This window comes from Phyllostomus discolor, chromosome 4, assembly GCF_004126475.2.
Source record: "Phyllostomus discolor isolate MPI-MPIP mPhyDis1 chromosome 4, mPhyDis1.pri.v3, whole genome shotgun sequence".
Taxonomy (NCBI): domain Eukaryota; kingdom Metazoa; phylum Chordata; class Mammalia; order Chiroptera; family Phyllostomidae; genus Phyllostomus; species Phyllostomus discolor.
In genome coordinates this window covers 55881956-55902144 of record NC_040906.2, presented here as the reverse complement: position 1 = coordinate 55902144, position 20189 = coordinate 55881956, and the positions used below count along the sequence as shown (strand labels likewise).

At 34.0% G+C, this 20189-nt stretch overlaps 1 protein-coding gene across 5 annotated transcripts in view; it reads right to left on the bottom strand.

Moving 5' to 3' along the window:
- The window catches only part of SCN9A (sodium voltage-gated channel alpha subunit 9), a 128555-nt gene that overhangs the window by 80242 nt on the left and 28124 nt on the right, over positions 1-20189 (bottom strand). For 4 of the 5 annotated variants that reach the window (XM_028509929.2, XM_028509930.2, XM_036023356.1 and 1 more), the window contains exon 2: positions 1480-1786. In XM_028509929.2, coding sequence (XP_028365730.1) covers positions 1480-1737 — 258 coding nt within the window. In that variant the 5' untranslated portion in view covers positions 1738-1786. Of the gene's footprint in view, positions 1-1475; positions 1787-20189 lie in introns of those variants that run through there. The other variant, XM_036023358.1, reaches the window with a different exon arrangement.

Genomic DNA, 20189 nt, shown 5'->3' with positions numbered 1-20189 from the left:
TATTGCTTCATAGCAACTACCACTGAGACAGATGTGTTTCCCCCCTCAAAATTAAATTAATCACGTTTTATATTTCTCAAGACATCGCAAATGTTATTTTATTTTCTAGATACCATATCAAGAAATACTCCTTTTTATTTGTTTCTTTAAAAAATCTCAATGAGTTTTAAGTGGACTTCACCCTGCCTTTCCAAACCTCTCAGAGACCAGTCTGCAGGCATGCACTGCGCACAAAGCATTGCTGCAGACAGCTAGGAAACCTGCAGATCTACTCCTCTGCTGTCTCCTCTTTGTCATCTTCAACCTGGTTGTGTCTGCTTCTGTTGTCAGAAATTATTGTGATCCCCTTCTCATTTTCTCAACATAATAAGCTTTTAGCATTTGCTTCAAACTTTTTCCCATTTCCTTAATGCAATCAAAACCTTCACTGTGCAACTCTCGACATTGACTCTCAAAGGGCAATTTCCACTCCTATCGTAGGAAAAATATTGACAGCATTTAGCATGCATTTCCTCTGATGTGCCTGCATTTACTTTAACATATCAGACTCTTAAGTCCATCCTCTTTTTGCTACTCAGGCCTCACTCAGACAGTAAGTCTTCTCTTCACTAATTCTAATGTAACTACAATCTGACCTGTAGCTTGTACCTTGTCTGATAACATCAGCAACTAGCTACCTTATTCCAACCTGCTGTATTTTTCTCCCTGAGAAATTTTTCTTTTTTATTTTCAAACATGTTATTTTATACTCTATGTGTAAAAGGTTTTCAATTGATTTGGTACCTCACATGAATTTCTCTTGAGAAATGAAAATTTCTCAACATTCCTATATTGCCACCTAATTTCTCTTTTTATTTGCTATCCATCACTATCTTGCTTTGATTCCCATCATCTAACACAAACTGCTGGCAAATAGTTACCAACTCAGCCTCCTTTTTCATTCTAATAGCCTTTCTCTGTCTTCAACTTCCTGGGTAATTTTATGAGACACTCTTTTTCCTTCTTCTTTAAATAATAGAAATTTTCTGATTTATGCCCTACCTCTCTGGCCAGCTCAGACTCCCCTCTCTCCAACATCATAAATGAAGCAGCTGTCCAAACTTCATTATTAGTTGAGCGATCTCATATATTCCCATGGAGTCAGCTGTCACCTCCATAGAAGTGCACTCTGGACAAGTCCCCAGGACTAGCTTGTCAATTGACAGCTATTTTGTTCCTACTGGTGTTCATTTATGGCATATCCAAAAAGGCAGAACATTATACTAAACACTTTTAAAAGATTAAGGAAATCACATGGTATGATATAACCAGTTTTGATGACAAATGACAAAAAGTACGTATTCTGAATATCCTTACATATATATTTACTTCAGTATTTTTGTACCGATGTAGTTCTTCCCTAAATTCCACTTCAGTTTAAAATGACCTTCTATATAGAAAGAAGCAGAAATTGCAGCTCTGCAGCCACAGAAAACTCACTTTTTTGTCTGCATAGTAAGGGTCCAGGTCCTCCAGGGGCTTGGACACCATGCCTGGGGGGATGTCCCCATAGATGAAAGGCAGCTGTTTGCCAGCTTCCAAGTCACTGCTTGGCTTTGGGCCATTTTCATCATCATCTTTCTTTTCTTCTTTGGGTTCCTTTGTTTTTCCTTCCTTAATACGTTGTTCAATGAGGGCAAGAGACTGTTTTGTGAAGTAGACAAAGCTCTGAGGTCCTGGAGGAGGCAACATTGCCATCTTTTCATCCTGTGTATTTTATTTCTCCTTCAGCTCCTTCATAAGAGGCCTACATGGAAACAAAGGAAAAAGGACTGTCTGCCAATCAAGGATGATGCATTAAAATAATAATGATAATTATTATTATTAATAATAAACAGTATTTTGGTTTCAACTACAAAAAATAATGTTCACAGAATTGTTAGCATTTAAGTGATGACTGTGCAATGCTTATTTTCCATGCCTTCTAACCATCTTTATTTTAAAATTTGAACTTAGCACTTCATTGCTTTTAAAGTAAAAAAAATTACATCTTAAACAATTTTAATTTCCTTTACTTTTCACCTGTATTCAATTTTAGTGTAATTCAACTCAACTTTCCTCATTTAAAAGACTTTATGGCAATGCTTCTGATACCAGCCTTCTCCAGGCTCTCCTCTTGCCTCTGTGACCATCTGATCCTCTTTGGTCTTACAATTCTAATATGCTCCTGCCCTCTGCTTTTCTCATGGGGAAACTCACTTCTGTGAAATGGGGTCATGGAAGATTATTTTACTCTATTTATATATTTATCTTTTATGACAAATACATTTTTATTCACAAATCAAAAAATATATTTGTTTTGGAAAGCGCAAAGAAGAGAAATTTGGGAAATGTTTGTGATTCAATTTAAAAAGTAAACATGCCACTATGATATGCATTCACATCATGACTTCTCTAATCAAACTGTCCATGAAGACAAAACATTACAAAAACTACAGGAAAGAAAAATAAAGAGTGGAAAATGTAAGTTTCTATGTATTATTATTTTGGAATTTTCCAAATAAAGAACATAAAAATAAGTTACATAAACAATAACAGACTCATTATCTCAATGAGTCACGATACCTTCATAACTCCTGCGTTAGAAAAAAAATTAATTCTTTCTCCCTCTCTCTCCTTTTTCTTTCTTTCTTTCTTTTTTTTTTTTTGCATTAGGATTTCCTGAGAATCAGGACACGTTAATTTCTAACATGTCCGACCACTGTGAAGAGCTTGAAAGATTGTACATTAATTGGTATTATCACACACAGAGGGAGGGTAAGTTAAAAGAAGCCATAGCCTGCTGCTCTTTTATTTTCCAATGCTAAATCTAAAAATTAGGTGAATCACAGTAGTAACAACATGGTTTGCATAGATTAAAAAGAAGTTTTGAGAAGCAGAAATAAATTATTCTTTTCCAGGTTTCCTCTGTTCCCATGTCAAACAAAATTAATTTCACTTATATTTAGAAAAAAAAAAGATGATTTTTCTTTATAATTATTGGGCACAATATATCAGTATAAACCCTTTACCAGAAATCTGTGTATTTTTTAAAAAATGTGGTGAACCAGTTTAAAAACAACACAAATAATGATTTTGTAATGTAATGATGAGCTTTAAAAATGTATAAAGCTGACTTGGCTTCTCTGAAAAAAATGCTCTTTTTATTGTTTATCACACAATTGAGTCTGCCTCTTGCCCTGGTATACATTATCACATTTCTTTTTAAATATGTTAACCCATCTTCATTTTATATGTTATTTATCAAATACTTAACCTGGGCATGTTAGCATGTGAGACATTTATAACTGGGAGGCTAAAGAGAAAATACAGTTTTTCTTTCTTTAAGAAACTTAGATTCTAAAAAGGGACGCCAACCACACCAAATCATACAGCAAAGACAAACCCGCTTTCACCATAGTAAAGGAGGGTAGAATTAATTAGCCCAGATAACTCCAACCTTTTAAAAATATCCTCTAAATTAAGTACAAAGTTTCATCATTTCTGATATAAATTCCTGGATTCTTTTATTAGTCTCTCCAGTGGTGGAGAGCTAAAAGCTTCTTATAAGTAGTTAGCTATACAGCAACATTTCATGGGAGAGAATATGTTGAACACCATGCAATGACATATTGGAAATAACAACATATGTCTAGCTACAGATTTAGAATTGTGGATTTTTATAATTATGGACAAAGAAAAACAACTCAGTGTACCTGTTAGCCACCAGCAATTGATGATTGGTTGTGAACAGAATTTCAATAATTAATTTACTCTGTGTTTTTCTGGTTTGCCCTAGGTTTTAGAGTATCATACTAAGATTATTTACTCCATTATTTCTACATATTCAACACCATTAAGAACGGACATATGTATATTTTGATTGAAATTAAAGCTGAGAGGGTATTTTAAGGAATGTAGTAAAAATACAAGGGACATTTGCATGCGTACATGCAGAGGTAGAACGATTCAGAAAGAATGCATCGCGACTCAGCAATTCCACTACGAGGTATGTACTCAAGGGAACACCAAATTTTGTAGTTGAATGTTCACAAAAGCCTTATCCATAATAGGCAAGAGTGGAAACAAACCAAATGTCCATCAACTGACAAATGAATAAACAAAATGTGGTGTATCCACACAATGGAATATTATTTGACAATAAAAAGAAAGGAAATATGGGTACAAGTTTCATGAATGAATCCAGAAAACCCCACAAGAGAAACCAGACCCAAAAGGCCACACAGTTCATGATTCCATTTGTTTGAAATGTCTGGAATAGGCATATCCTCAGAGAGAAAAAATAGATTATTATTTGCCAGAGGTTGAGTGGTGTGGGTGATGGTAGTAACTGTTAGTGATCGTGAGGTTGTTGGTTAATGGGAGTGGGCTTTCTTTTGAGGATGATAAAAATGTTCTAAAATCAGATAATGGCAGTGGTTGCACAACTCTGTAAATATACTAGAAACCAATGAATGTACACTTTAAATGGTGATTTCTATGTTATGGGTGCTACACCTCGATAAAACATAAAAGCAGGTTAAAAAATGGAATAATAAAATCTATGAAAATTGCCCAGAAAAGAGGAAATGTGTTTATTAAAGTGGAAAAAAGGCACGTATGTACTCAGTACCAACCACCTTAAATCTCTACAAGCTCAGTATAAATATGGGATTGCTTTTGTCCTAATATTAATTCAGGAGACACTAAAGTTTAATTGTAGCACTTCAAGGCTCAGCTTGTTATAGTTTATAAAGCTTTGGTTACAAACCAGGGGAGTTGAATCCAGAAGTTGGTAGCCTTTTAGAAAATGTACTACATCAACCTGAGGAATAAGGCTGTGACTGCCCTTGCCACTTGGCCTTGAAAAACTCCTCAACACTTTGAAAATCATAAAGTTGAGGGAAAGAGGTTCCTGGCCTCAACAGACTTTCAGTGTACACGTGGTTAGTCTCTTGGAGGAAAAATAGCTAAGGAATGGGTTTTTTTTGCATATCTTACATTCAAGTGGATGGTGTCACTTGTTTTAAGAATTATTTGATAGAAATTCAGATAAGTGGATGTCATGAACTCAAATGTCCTAACACCAGTTCCACTCTTCCATATTCCTGTTCTCTTTTTCCCTCCTTTTCTTCCCCTCACTCCCTATTCATGCAAACCTCAATGTACAGTTTCTGAATCACTAAAGTTGGGACAGATAGTGGGGGAGGCAGTGATGGATGTCAGTGGTACCATGCAAGGGAGATACTTTCCTGATCAGGCTAAACTGAAGGAAGACCCTAAGCAGCTGCTTCACATTAGGGTCTTTGGAAAGGTAAGTTCAAGAGATTCTGATTGGTTCCATCATCATAACTCTAGTTTGGATGATGGGAATATATAACACGTATAAACTTTTGGAATGTAATTTTGCAGTATCTACCAAAAGCCTTAAATATGTTGATTCATTTATATTGCCAAATAACTTCCCTTCTAGGAACTTATTCAAAAGCAATAACATCAGATGTCTTCAAATATTTATGAGATGTTTATTACAATGTTTTTATAATATTGAAAAATTGTAATCAATCCAAAAGTCAATAGTCAGGGTTTCATTACATTAAAAAATGAGTATAGAATGAAAAACTGAGCAACTGAGCTGCCTTTAAAGAGTGCTTTCAAAAACTACTTAATGAATTGTAAAAAGAAGTTGAATAGATAATTAATGGAATGCATGTTACATGCACACATACTTGTATTTTCATCTCAATTTTTAAAATGTATATAACATAAATTTGAAATTAAATGTATAGTATGTTTAATGAAACTCATCCCTATCCAGGACTGTAGATTATTTTTATTAATTTTAAATATTTTTCATTATTTTTCAAATTTTTACAAGGAAAATGTCATGCTTTTTTATTCAGCAAATGTATTTGAAAGTCACTTAAACTTATTTGATCTGAATTAATATATTTAATAAAATCAATATTTATTCTTTTTACATTTAACTTGTAATTTTGAAAACATATTATTATATATCTACTTCTCATCAGTTACTATGATAGCATCTTCTTTGTGAGATCACAACACTGCACACACACAAAAAATACTTCTGTGTTCTCATGATTATTTTGCCCACCTAATTTCATATTAGAAGGTACTGGGACAGCTAGTGCTTAATGCTGTAACTCCAAACTGCAGCTCTGAATTAATTTACTAATGTCAGAGTATCAACTCTATTGTGGTTCACATAGGATATGTGTGTATTATGTCCATAATAATATAATTTTGTCCATATAATTTTGTAATATGAATTGTTTTTTAAATGATTATTATCAACATACTTTGTCTTATATGTGAAATCTATCATTTAAAAATGGAATTAAATAGTTATTATCTTAAAAATATGTTTCATTGAATTCCTTTAGCAGGAAGTTTTTGTTTGAAAACTTTCAACATTTTTTGTATAAAGAAAGTAATATTTGAATTTTGTGTTTCTTTAATCATGATTAAAGGGTTTAAGAGATAATACCTCATAATTTCAAGGAGCAGAAGATTAATTAATGTTCCTAACTCTATAATACTCTTAAGCTCTGTTTTATATTTCCTCATTGAGTCTGTTGCCTATAACTAACAAAATCTATTTATACAAAATTAAAATTGGTTCAATAAACTATTTTGAATGTCTGCCAAAATCTGGATCAGATTAGTTTAGATCTAACTTACTTAAGACAGTGGAGAAATGTAAAATAAAGTAAAATAGAATATTTTATTAATGTTAACTGTTGGCAAATGAAGACTTTCTTTAAAAATATCGCTTCTCTGGAAAGAGAAAATTATATTTTCCCTTAGGTAAAATTTTGGTTGTGGGAGCATTCATTTTTAAAGCATTCTGAAGACACAATGGAATCTGTACATGAGCATTTAAAAAAAAATTAAAAATAATTCATAGCTAACATCAACAGTGATAACTCATGTTGATAATATATATTCCGTCAATAATATGATGAGATTAGTACTTGGACACAAAGCATTCCCCCCAAAAATTCATAACTTAGATCTAATCAAGAGAAAAACATCAGAAAAATCCAAAGTCAGGACGATTCTACAAAATTCCAGACCAGTACTTCAAATAGTGTTGATCCTCAAACACAAGAAAAGTCTGAGAAATTGCCACAGCCTAGAGGTGCTTAAGGAGACATAATGATAAAATGTAATATGGTGTTTTGGATGGGATCTAGGAAGACAAAAAGGACGGTAGGGAAAAACTAAGAAAATCTGAATAAAGACATTAGTTAATATTGTATCAGTATAGTTTCATTAATTTTGGCAAATGTTGGTACAACTAATAAAAATTGTTAATAATAATGGAAACCAAGTATTGAGTATATGGGAACTCTCTGTCCTATCTGTATAATTTAGGTTTATTCCATAAATCTAAAACTATTCTAAGATTAAAAAGTTTATATTAAAAAATAAAAAAATGTAGAATTATACTAATGTTACATAAAATTAACAATGTCATAATTGACCATAGAGACATATGTTGACTTCTGGGCTTTCTATTTTGTTCCATTGATCTATGCTGTTCTTAGGCCATTACCATACTCTTTTGATTACTGTGGCCTTATAATATAGTTTGATATCAGGTGTTGTGATCCCTCCTACTTTGTTCTTCTTTCTCAAAATTGCTGGGGCTATTCAGGGTCATTTATGGTTTCATATAAATTTTTGGAATGTTTGTTCTATATTTGTGAAACATGTCTTTGGTATTTTGATAGAGATTGAGTTGAATCTGTAAATTGCTTTGGGTAGTATGGACATTTAGATGATGTTAATTCTTCCAATCCATGAACATAGTATATGCTTCCATTTATTTATGCCTTCCTTAATTTATTTCTTCAGTGTTGTGTAGTTTTCTGAGTACAGGTCTTTTACCTCCTTGGATAGGTTTATTCCTGGGAACTTTATTTTTCTTGTTGCTATAGCAAATGGGATTTTTACCCCCTGATTTCTGTTTCTGATATTTCACTGTTGGTGTACAAAATGTCTTTGATTTCTGAATATTGACTTTGTATCCCACTGTTTTGTCAAATTCACTTATTAGGTAAAGTAATTTTTTGGTGGAGTCTATAGGGTTTTCTATGTATACCATAATGTCATCTGCAGACAATGACAGTTTTACTTCCTCCTTTCCAATTTGGATGCTTTTTACTTTTTCTTCTTGTCTGATCACTTTGGCTAGAACTTCTAATACTATGTTGAATAGAAGTGGTGAAAGCAGACACCCTTGTCTTTTTCCTGATCTTAGTGGGAAAGCTTTTAGTTTTTGCCCACTGGGTGTGGTGTTGGCTGTAGGTTTCTCATATATGTAGGTCTTTATTATGTTGATGTATGCTCCCTCTACTCCCACTTTGCTGAGTGTTTTTATCATAAATGGGTGCTGCACCTTATCAAATGCTTTTTCTGTATCTACTGATATGATCATGTGACTTTTGTCTTCCCTTTTATTTATGTGATGTATTACATTTATTGATTTGTAAATATTATACCATCCTTGTACCCCTGGTGTGGATGACACTTGATTATGGTGTATGATCTTTTTAATGTATTGCTGGATGTGGTTTGCCAATACTTTGTTGAGGATTTTAGCACCTATGTTCATCAGTGATATTGGCCTGTAGTTTTCTTTCTTTGTTGTGTTTTTATCTGGTTTTGGAATTAGGTGATGCTGGCTTCATAAAAAGAGCTTGACAAAGCAGGTAGAAGCATAAAATGGAGTAAAAACAGCCTCTTCAACAAATGGTATTTGGGGATCTGGATAGCTACATGCAGAAAAAATGAAACTGGACCACCAAATTACACCATGCACAAAAACAAACTTGAGATGGATAAAAGACTTAAATATAAATCGTGACACCAAAAAAGTCCTAGAGGAGAACATAGGCAAGGGTTTGATCTCCAAAATACATAAAGAATTCATGCGACTCCACTCCAGGAAGACAAACAATACAATTAAAAAATGAGCAAAGGACCTGAACAGACACTTCTCCAAGGACATACAGAGAGCACAGAGACATATAAAAAGATGTTCAGCATCACTAGCCTTCAGAGACATGCAAATTAAAAACACAATGAGATACCACTTCACACAGGTCACAATGACCATCATAAACAAATCAACAAACAAGAAGTGCTGGTGAGGCTGTGGAGAAAATGGAACCCTCGTGCACTATTGGTAGGAATGCAGGCTGGTGCAGCCATTATGGAAAACAGTATGGAATTTCCTCAGAAAACTAAAAATGGATCTGCCTTTTGACCCAGCAATTCCATTGCTGGGATTACACCCTAAGAATCCTGAAACACCAATTCAGGAGAACCTATGCACCCCAATGTTCATAGCAGCACAATTTACAATAGCCAAGTGTTGGAAGCAACCTAAGTGCCCATCAGTAAATGGGTGGATCAAAAAACTGTAGTACATTTACACAATGGAATACTATGCAGCATAGAGAAAGAAGGAACTCCTACCCTTTGCAACAGCATGGATGGAACTGGAGAGCATTGTGCTAAGTAAAATAAGCCAGGTTGTAAAAGACAAATACCATATGACCTCACCTATAGGCAGAACCTAAACAATAAGATAAACAATCAAGCAAAATATAACCAGAGACATTGAAATAAAGAACAAACTGACAGTAACCAGAGGGGAATGGGGAAGGGAATAATGGGGGAAAGAAAGTAAAGGGTTGTTGAGGAACATGTATAAAGGACCCAAGGACAAAGGCAATGGGGGCCGTGAGGAGGACTGAATGTGGGATGTGGGGGTGGGTAGGGTAGGGGAGAGTAATAGGGAGAAAATGTGGACAACTGTAAACAATAAAAAAAAGAACAATATCTTAGTAAATTTGACTTTAGCATGTAAATACATTGCCATCATCTATAATGTAATTACATGACAATAGATCTACAAATTTAAACTTTCAATTCAAATGTTTAAGTCATAATTATACATAAAATAATATTTTATAAAGTACAAATTAGCATCAGTTTTATCAATAAGAGATACATTAGAAATGCTAATCAAATTTTTTAAGTCATTAGTTTGGGAGGATAATTTTCTATAAATGTGCCCTCTGGGGTAAGGAATGAGCTTACAACTTACAAACATAGAACTAGGCTAGAGTCACAGTGTCTGAATCCTAATTATACGGGGGTCGGCAGAAGTAACGCCTGCTTGAGTGTGGTGGATAGGGTACACGAATGTCTTGCACAAGATGGACAGCAGTTTGAACATTTCACCTAAAATGTCATGTGGTGTGCTTGAGTGTGATATTGTTATGTTACAGAATTGCATGCTCATGATTTTGTAATAAAAAAGGGGGTATTATTTGTGTTGGACCCTGTACTGGAGAGTCATTATGATTAGGCTAAAAAATATATCTGTAAGGCATTCTGGGTGTGCTTTATTTTAGAATAAAGATAATTTAAATTACTTGGTAGTGTTAAACATACTAGATACTTTTTAAGTCATTAAATTAAGGCTTCATTAAGTATGTCTTAATGTTGCTGTTACAATATGAAAAGCCCTCTTGGTTTCTGTGTTACTCTAAGAATTGTGGGGTAATAATGAGATGAAAGAAACCTATTTGACACAGCAATTCTCATTTTGCTGACATCTGAACATTTGATAATACCAACATGACAAAGCAACAGACAGCTCCACTCCAGCCATCAGGGATAAACTTAACCATTCCTTAAACTAAAAAGACCTCTTTGGCCACCACGGCACTTTAAAATCTTCTCCTACAGTCAGTGGCATCCCCTTCCCCATTTTCCTATTAATAAAACCTAAAGCCCCCTGATAAAAGAGAAAGACAACATCAGGTAAGATGAGAGAGGCAACGTTTAATTCCAGTATGAAAAGTTATGGTATAAGCTTTCTTCCATGAGAACTAAAAAACTTGTACCCGAGTCTGGAAGCTCCGCTCCACATCTTGGCATCAGGGAAGCATTGGAATCCATTGCACACAGAGCCTCCATAAGTGAGAGGACTATCAAGATCATACAAATTCCATATGTCAACAGCAAGGCAGATAAAGCGGAGGCATTCAAAGACAAGCAGTGTACTTTCCCATCCAGTAGCTCTACTGTTTAGATAAGAAAGTGAAAGCTGCTGGAAGACTGAATATGGCAAATATAGGGAAAATAATTATTATAGCATATCTGAGTCCAGTCTTATCTGCTCTCTAAATTGTAATGAAGAGGACTCTCATTAGTTTTTCATTTTACTGATATTTGAACACCTGAGAGTATCAGTGGAGGAAAGCAACAGACAGATCCACCCTGACTGTAAGGAATACACTTGCAAATTTGGTTCCATCCTTTGGCAGAATGAACACAGCATTTGGTGACACAACCAAGATTTTTTGCTAATAAATGTTTCATCGCATTGGACATGAAGACAGCAGACACAAACTGGGACTGTTTGGGCAAATTTAGATAATATGCTCATCTGACTTTTGAGAGGTCCAGGGAGAAATTACCAAATAGGATCTAAGATCCTGGCACTGTCTTGTAATACCTTCCTTTTTGTGAGACTATAAGAGACTAGTTGTCTTGATCATTATTCTTTATCAAAATATGCCACCGTTACTGTGTGCTTTTCTGGAAGACAGATTTTATGGCTGCACAGAAGTGCTAAAATAATCATGAGCAGAGCTTAAATCTTAAACTCTTAAGATTTAATGAAACTTTTTAACCTCTTAAGATTGAAACTCTTGCTTCTGTTTGGAAATCCTTCACCTTGTTTACATGGTATACCAGTGAGTCTTAGAGCCTGGACCTCAGGTAACTGGAGATCCCCAAGTCAGTTATCCAAAAACTGCTTCACATTTCGTTTAAGAAGCAACAAACAGTCTGTGAAACACCCTGACCAATATTTTAATTTGTTGTCTTGAAATCTGTCTTATTTTGATCAAAACAAAATACATATTTTAGCTATAATTATGGCAAACCTTCCTGAGTTTATTATTTCTGAAGACCGTACAGATTTTCAAATTGCCAATTGCTCTGCCTCTGATGCTTTATCTTCCCCTTTGCCTGTTCAGCAAAAGCAGTGGTTATAATCCATTACATTTACATATTTATGTGATGGCTATATTATTTGTTTTGTTACCTGAAATTTAACAGTTAACCAAAACTTTTATGCTTAAGTAGGTAGTAAGAAGGTCGAATTAAGACAATCTTTATAAATCTATATAAGTCCTTTTTTTCTTTTTCAGAACAGTACCTCAATTTGCTTTGAACTTTACCTAGTTTCTTAAAATGGCATCAGAAGTAAACAGGCAAATGTTAACAGTCAAACATTATTTATACGTTAATTGCCTATCTCCCGCATGGATTTATCTCATCCCTTTTACAAGAGAGCTAGTTTGAACCAAGACTGCTCTCCCCAGCCACTGAAGCCCCGTTAACTCCAGGCGGGTCCTCAGGCCTCATCAGTACTAAGAAGCCTTCCCTGTTGGGTTAGGTACATGTATATGTGTCATCTTTAAACTACAGTCCATAAACGTATAGCTTCACTTAACTATTAGAATTAGATTATGAAACCCTAAAGAGCAGGGTATCTTTAGCCTGTAATTATGCTGGAACAATGTCTATCTGATTTCATAGCTATTTGATTTCATAGCTAGTTTTTGTTCCCTGAAAATCCAGAATATTATAGGAAGTAAAAATATCCTCCTGGAGTGAGGGAGTTCAGTGGTTTTCTTCCAGTGCTGGTTGCATGGTTTGTATAATTTGGAAGAATTCATTGGGCTGTATGTTTAGGATATATTTTTCTATCAGATTATTGTATTTCTTCGGAGGTTTAAAAAGGTAAAGAAGACAGACAGAAAGAATTGATCACTGTACCAAAATATACATTAAAATAAGTGTTTAGGCAGAAGGGAAAGTTCCTAAGGGCAGACAAACAGAAATGCAGAAAGAACTGAGGAACATCAGAGTGGGTATGCATCTGTGTACAGATCAGGGAGAATGGACTCCACCCGGTAAAGTGAACAAAACTATACAAAGCAATGGTGACCGTGTCTTAATGGATTTTAAGACTGTATAGGATAAAATGCCTGAATAAATTTCAATTTGTATCTTTTCTTAAATCCTCAGGTCTAGTATATACAAGTTAGATTTCTTTTCATCTTACTTGATTTCCAATTATTTCAGTCTAAAACCTTTGAGTAGCTTTATTATGAAGGTAATTGTTCTCAGTTTTTAAAAAGTAGATGGGATTTTTCTCTGCTGTGTAGAAAACACTGGCCAAGAAATCCCTTGCAGGTGTGTCCAACAGCAGCCCAGGGCCATCTGAGGCCCAGGATGGCTATGAATGTGGGCCAACACAAAATCGTAAACTTACTTTAAAAAATTATAAGTTTTTTCCATTTTAATTAGTGTTTGTGTATTTAGTGTGTGGCCCAAGACAACTTTCTTCCACTTTGGCCCAGAGATGCCAAAATGTTGGACACCCCTGGTTACAGTATATTGTTGTATAAAAATTGCTATTTTACAAAGTAGCTTTATTTTGAATAACCCCTATAATAACTTATAAATAGAGAACAAATCTTAAATGACCAGTCATTAGTTAAATTGTTTGCAGTATTATTATTTGTATGAAAATTTATTTTTAAACACCATCATAATAACCTGCTATAAGCATTAAAATATGCTTTTGGAATTTTCCTCTGCTAAGCTACAGAAGTCTAAAGCAAGAAGATCTAAGTATTATCAATTCCTTATTGTTCAAATTCCTAAGACAAAATGAAAATTATCTTGATTTTAATATGACTGCCCTATGGGTTATACAAATAATGATTGTTACATGTGTGAAATCATGTGATGCTTATATTCCTTTCATATGTCATTCCATGTTATTTAGTCTTCAGCCACTTCTTAAAAAGTGACTACTAAGTGCTAGCCACAGTGCCAGGTACTGGGTACACAAACACAAACTAGGCAGTCTTGGTCCTTGCCCTTTGGGACCTACAGTCTATTGGGGAATACGGGCAAGTAAACACTTGCAATTCACCTGTTATATGAAAGCAATGAGAACACTCCCATGGGAAAGGCTCCTCACCTGGACTCAGGAAGGGAGGTTTTGGTCAGGCAGGGAAGTTGAGTAGGAGCTCTCTGTTCTTTACCAGGACTTATTTCCCTAAAAAGTCCTCTCCTTCGTAAGATCACTGATTAAGTGCCTGCTATGTCCCAGGAGCTGTCTTCATCATTCTTAGGTTTCACCCCAGTCTAAATCATCTCCACTACACTCAGCTTTTCCAGACAACGAAAACTCATCATTGGCTTTGTCCTTCCTTGGAATTCAACATGTATAACTTCATCATCTCCTTCAATCCTATTTCTAGATTTATCTCAACTCAGGCTATTCTAATTTAAAATTAAAAGTTTGCACAAAGCTTATAAGGTTGAATAATAATTTAACTATATTGTGGATAATATAAACCAAACTTCCTATGTTTTACAGATATTTTCTTAAATCTCAGGTTCAGAGAGTTAAAACCTTTGGGTCCATAGGCCATTGTTGTCATTGGCCATGCAACCTCTCTTCATTATTTTCTTTTCTTCATCAACCCCACGTTCCACTCCTGACCACTCCACCCTCTTTCTGTTCCCACCCTTAGGCAATTATCCAAATGTATTTGCTGTGCATCTTTCTGTTATTATATTTTCTTGAACATTGATTGTATTGGATGTATATATCTTTAGTTTACATAAATTGCATTATATTCTTTATTTTGTTTCCTTTTCTTTTCTTTACTTAGTACTATGTGTTTAAGATCCATCCATGTCACTATAAATACATCTAAAGTACATTTCCAACTTCTGAATAATACTTCAATGTATATTATCAGATATTTTACCTATTCACTCTCTTAGTTGGAACACCTGGGTGCCACCTGGCCCCCTCAGCCCAGAGGCAGATCCAGGTTTTACAGGCCTGTAGCTCATACATTTGTGTGGCAGAGTAGACAAAAATGCAAAACACAAATACAAATTAAATGCAAAAGTATTTATTTATTAAATGTGACCTCACAAGTGAAATTGATTGCCTATTTTTAAAAAAACTAACCAATACCACAAACATTAGAAATTCCAAAATTTAATTAGTGAACTCCCTAATACTTTTTAATACTTTTCCTCAATTTTTGCCTTCATTCTCTTTGATTACCTCTTTACAAGGCAACAATTTTTAAACAAAGGGAACAGAGGAATTTAGTCTTTCCTGTAGCATGACTGATTTGGGGGGGGTGTGTGTGTGTGTGTGGTGTTTTTGTTACTGATAATTGAGGAAATTATCTCAAATATTTTTTCTTCTTTTAGTTCTTTTTTCTTTTCTTGGAGTACCAATAAGGAATATGAGTAACCACTTAGTGTCAGATATCAGGTGAAATCTGGGAATTCAATGATAAGACAAAATGACCTGACCTCGATTTTAATTGCTTCTTTTTACTATACACTATTTGTAATGTATTATTTCTTATTCTCCTCTCTCATAATATTCAGTCTGGTACAAATAATGTCCCTTTATATTATAAATCTCTTATCACAAAATCATAAGCATGTAATTCTGTAACATAACAATATCATGCTCAAGCACACCATATAACATTTTAGGTGAAAAGTTCAAATTAAAACTCTAAATTATTACACCCATATTGCTACCTTGCCAACCACACTCAGGCAGCCATGACTTCTGCCGAACCCTGTACTACTTCACAGTTCTCTTAGCAAATTAGAGAATAGGAGTAGGCGGGTCCAAACCACTTAGGAATTATCTGAACTATAGAATTACAATTTCACTAGTTAGAAAATTACCAAAAACTATTTGTTATGTTGGTGGGGAGAGGCTAACCATTGCCATTTGATGGTACTTAAATTCAAAGGTAAGATGACACTCTTTGAAAATTCTAAATGCTTCCTTTTGCTTCAAGTATATAAGATGTATACATTTTAACTATTCAGTCACTCCACGTCTGATTGCAAATACCTACCAATCTTATTTACTTCATTTTTTAAATCCAAAAGCAAATTATTATAGATATGTGTGTGTGTATTTGCATACATCTCTATACACATGTGTATTAATTTATATATTACTTATTATGTTTATTCAACACCCAAGCTTGTTTATTTGGAATGAATGAGGATTTCCCATTCTGAGTAGGGGTGATGGAACTCAAGACCTACCTCTTAGTGTGGGGATTTAAGGTGTACTATCCTTCCTTTCCACACTTCTTAGAGTGGTGAAACAAAGTTTCACAAACAATATTTATTCTTACTAAATAATACTCACTGATGTTCTTCCAGCCTACCCCCATTACATTTGTGAGTATGTTAAATCTACACCCTACAATGTACCAATCACATTCAAAAATATTTTTCTAGAGTAATTGGAGCTTAAAGGGCATCTGTCAGATCTCTCAATTCACAAACTAGGAAACTGAAATGTTACCTAGAAGCTGACTTTGTCCAGGGCAACAGAGATATATAGAGCCAGGACCAGGGAAAAAAATAACATTAGATGAGGGATGTCTGTGTTTTAAAAAATTCAAAAATACAGAAGAATATGGCTTAGAGGGTGTACCTATTAAAAAGTTCTTGGCATCAGAATGACTGAAGTTTTTAACTGATGACTCATTTGGCTTTTTTCAACAGGCATTTGGCTTTTTTCAACAGGCCTGAGTTTAGAAATTCAATCAGTGAGTAGTTTATTTGCTGAACTGCCCTTGTAATTAAATAAAAACAATCCTCAGAAACTTAATTGAAGAAAGTCTACCCATCGGTAACACCTAGAAGCTACACTGCTTCTGACACACTCTTCTTTGAAAATCCAATTTCAAATGACAGGCAGGTAGCTCTTAACTTCCTTAAAGGCATGAACAAGTAATTGGAAACTTTCTCATATTTAATGTGCCACAGAAAAGTCTCATTTGGTAGGTAATAATCTTTTAATAAAAGCAACAAAATTTGGGAATTTCTAAATTTGTAGAGTTTATTGTAATTAAATGCGAATAAATATGCAAAATAAGGTGAAGTAAAGAGAAGGGAATTAAAGAAATGCCTTGGGAAGGAAGAAACTATATTTTCTTAGCATTTTGTTGAAGTAGAACAAATCAATAGGTCCACATATTTTCATAGGTCCTCTGCCCCTAAGTATAATAAATTTATAAAAGTGGTAGGGAAGCTTCTTAAATCTGTTACTTTTCATCCCAACATTTGATATTAAGTCTATAGATTTAAATAAAAAATAAACACATTAACAACAATAAATTTGATTCTCTTGCATCTAAGTGACTGGTAAGTATTTAATTAATTGCAAATTCACTATTGCAAAGAAGAAAGTTAATGTTAGTATAAAAATCACCTTAAGATGTATCAGATTTTTATTTTAATAACCTCTACATAATAAAATGGTAAGTGAAGTAAATGGGAACCTTAAATCAGAATATAGGTAGATATAACATTTCTTATATCTCTTTGAAATTAAAGTCTACTGTCTACAGTGGCAGCATATTGTAGTTGGAAAATCATGAACTCTGTTGTCACAAAAGTATAGGTCCTAACGCTGGCTTTTACCACTGTTTTGTGAAGAGGAAGTGACTTGTTATCTTACTTCCCCAGGATCTTTACATCCCATTTGACTGGTAAGGATTTACCTGGCTAATCTGTTGGGAAAGAGGGCATAAAATGAGGCCTGTTGTTGAGAAACTGATTAGATTTACCTGTATTCTATAGCTTATGAAGGGAGGGAGGGAAGGGTATGGAGGGGAAGGGAAAGGAAGGGAAGGGATAAAAAAGAAAAGAAAACAAAGAAAAGAAAAGAGAAAAGGGAAACCTGAAAACAAAATCTCCAAATAATAGAGACTGCAAAGAATGTACTTTAAAAATATTTTATAATTTATATTGACTGCATTTGACATGGAGTTTTTCTGAGCTATGTAATTTTAACATTAATATATGTTATATAAAGGAAACATACATGTGTACTTTTACCAAATATTGTTTACATATCAATTCTACCACTTCTCACTCAGTTTTACTTTCCCTCTTTCAATTAATACTATTGAGTCTTGGTTTTCAATTTCATTTTGTCAGATTTCTAATGTTTTAGACTCAGTTCTCTAATCCTATCACACAGTTTATTTGTTGATGTACAAACATATACCAAGAAATAGTATTGTGTATTCCTGCTACCATCTTCTTGATATAGATTTGTACATCGATAAATAAACTTTATGATACTGGCTCTTACAAAAATTTAAAAAAAAAGGCACCAGTTCAGCCAATGTGCCTAAACACAAACATGGGTCTCTGTTTTAATACTCTTATGCAGAGACACTTATAAGAGTTCATGGATACAAACTATGCTTATCTGTGAATAAATTCCTAGTTACAGTTGCTGTGGGAAAAATGAAAGATCCAATTACAAAATCTGAAAGTGTTCTATAATTAGTGCCTATTGGGTTACTTTTGCTTATGACAGAATACAGAGGAAAGGAAAAATGGAAGGATTATTGTTTCATTTCTTTATTGTATTCCTAATTGCTTTTTTACTAACAGCTGATATTTTGAGGAAGCCAAGTCATAATCATCAATAACACTAACTGTCATTTCATTCAGGAAATATGAGGTAAGTGTTGGTCTTAGCTTTAAGAATACTAGGAGATTCTGGTTTCACTTATATTGTCTTGTAAGCATACTTTCAGAATAATGTGGTCAATAGATAGGAAATGTCTCAGACTTATATGTCTGTCTGTGTGGCATAAATATCTATCAAAATAATAATTAATTGAGTAATGACTGTGTATACTTTCCAAAAATCTTTTCATGATGATTCTACATTGTCCTTGACATTTGGGAAATTATGATGTCTCACAAATAGAAAAAAAGAAAAAAAGAAAAGTATATGAACACCTATAAGTAGAATATATAGTACCAGTAATACAGGGTATTTACCTTCAAATAACTTAGAATTATTGTGTTATTTCAAGATTGTGTAGAAAACACAAATGATTTAAATCAGTGGTAGGACCAATCAATTCAATCAATGCTATACACAGGCCAATAATAACCCCTACGACATGCCAACTGTCAATTTCTTCAGTTAATTTTCATGATTTTCCTTAAGATGGTGATAATTATAAGATTTTTTCTAATCCTTATAATTAAGAAAATATCCCAGAGTCATTTTTACTAGCAAAATAATAATAATGATAATACAAAATTGACCATCTCCCACTACATGAATTGATAATATTGCTAAAATTTGAATTATCTATATGTACAACTGTGAAACATTTTATGCATAAAATGTATGAAAATTGAAGATTAAATATAATAATTAATAAAAACAAACAAACTCTTTCAGCATCTTTCTTATGTGTGCACATTCCACTTGGAAACCACAGATGATGCATTTACATGTCACTCACAGCCTCTTCGATGGGCTCAGCTCAGGTCTCACCCTCACCCCACACCTTCCCTGGAGAGCCCTGGCAAACGTGGCCCCATCTGGTCCTTCCTTCATGTTGTAAAAATACTGTTAGCACAGTGTGCTTTAGTTTTTAAAATGAGCCTTGTTTCAACACCAAATTAATTGTAACATCTTCTGTATAACATTTTCCTAGGTGTTATAAATTAACTGCATAATTTAGTGCAAGTGAAGAAACGTCTTATTCATATGAAACAGCTATAAGGCTGATTTTTCTTGGGGTGAAAAAGACAGCATATAAAAATTTTGTCATACCCTCTGCCAGTTTTACAAGAGAAAATTATATATTTGGGATAACTCACTTAGAAGTGTAACAGATGTTCTATTTTGAAAGAAAATCAGAAGCAAAGTTTTTACCTATGGAACTTGCAAGCTTCTGGAAGACTTTATATCCTAGACATGTCTGAATTTCATAGAAGGAGTTCCCAAATGATGTAAATTATATGGCAGATGGCTTTCTGGGAAAGAAAAAATCTTTTCTTTTTCAAGAATTATTCTATACATTTCAAAATTAAGCAAGAGGGAGCCTTTGGTTTGAAGAAACAAAGCATAACATTAGGGGTTAAAAAGCAGACAAACCTGAGTCTGAATTCCAGCTCTGTTATTTTGTGGTTGTGGTTGATGGACAAGC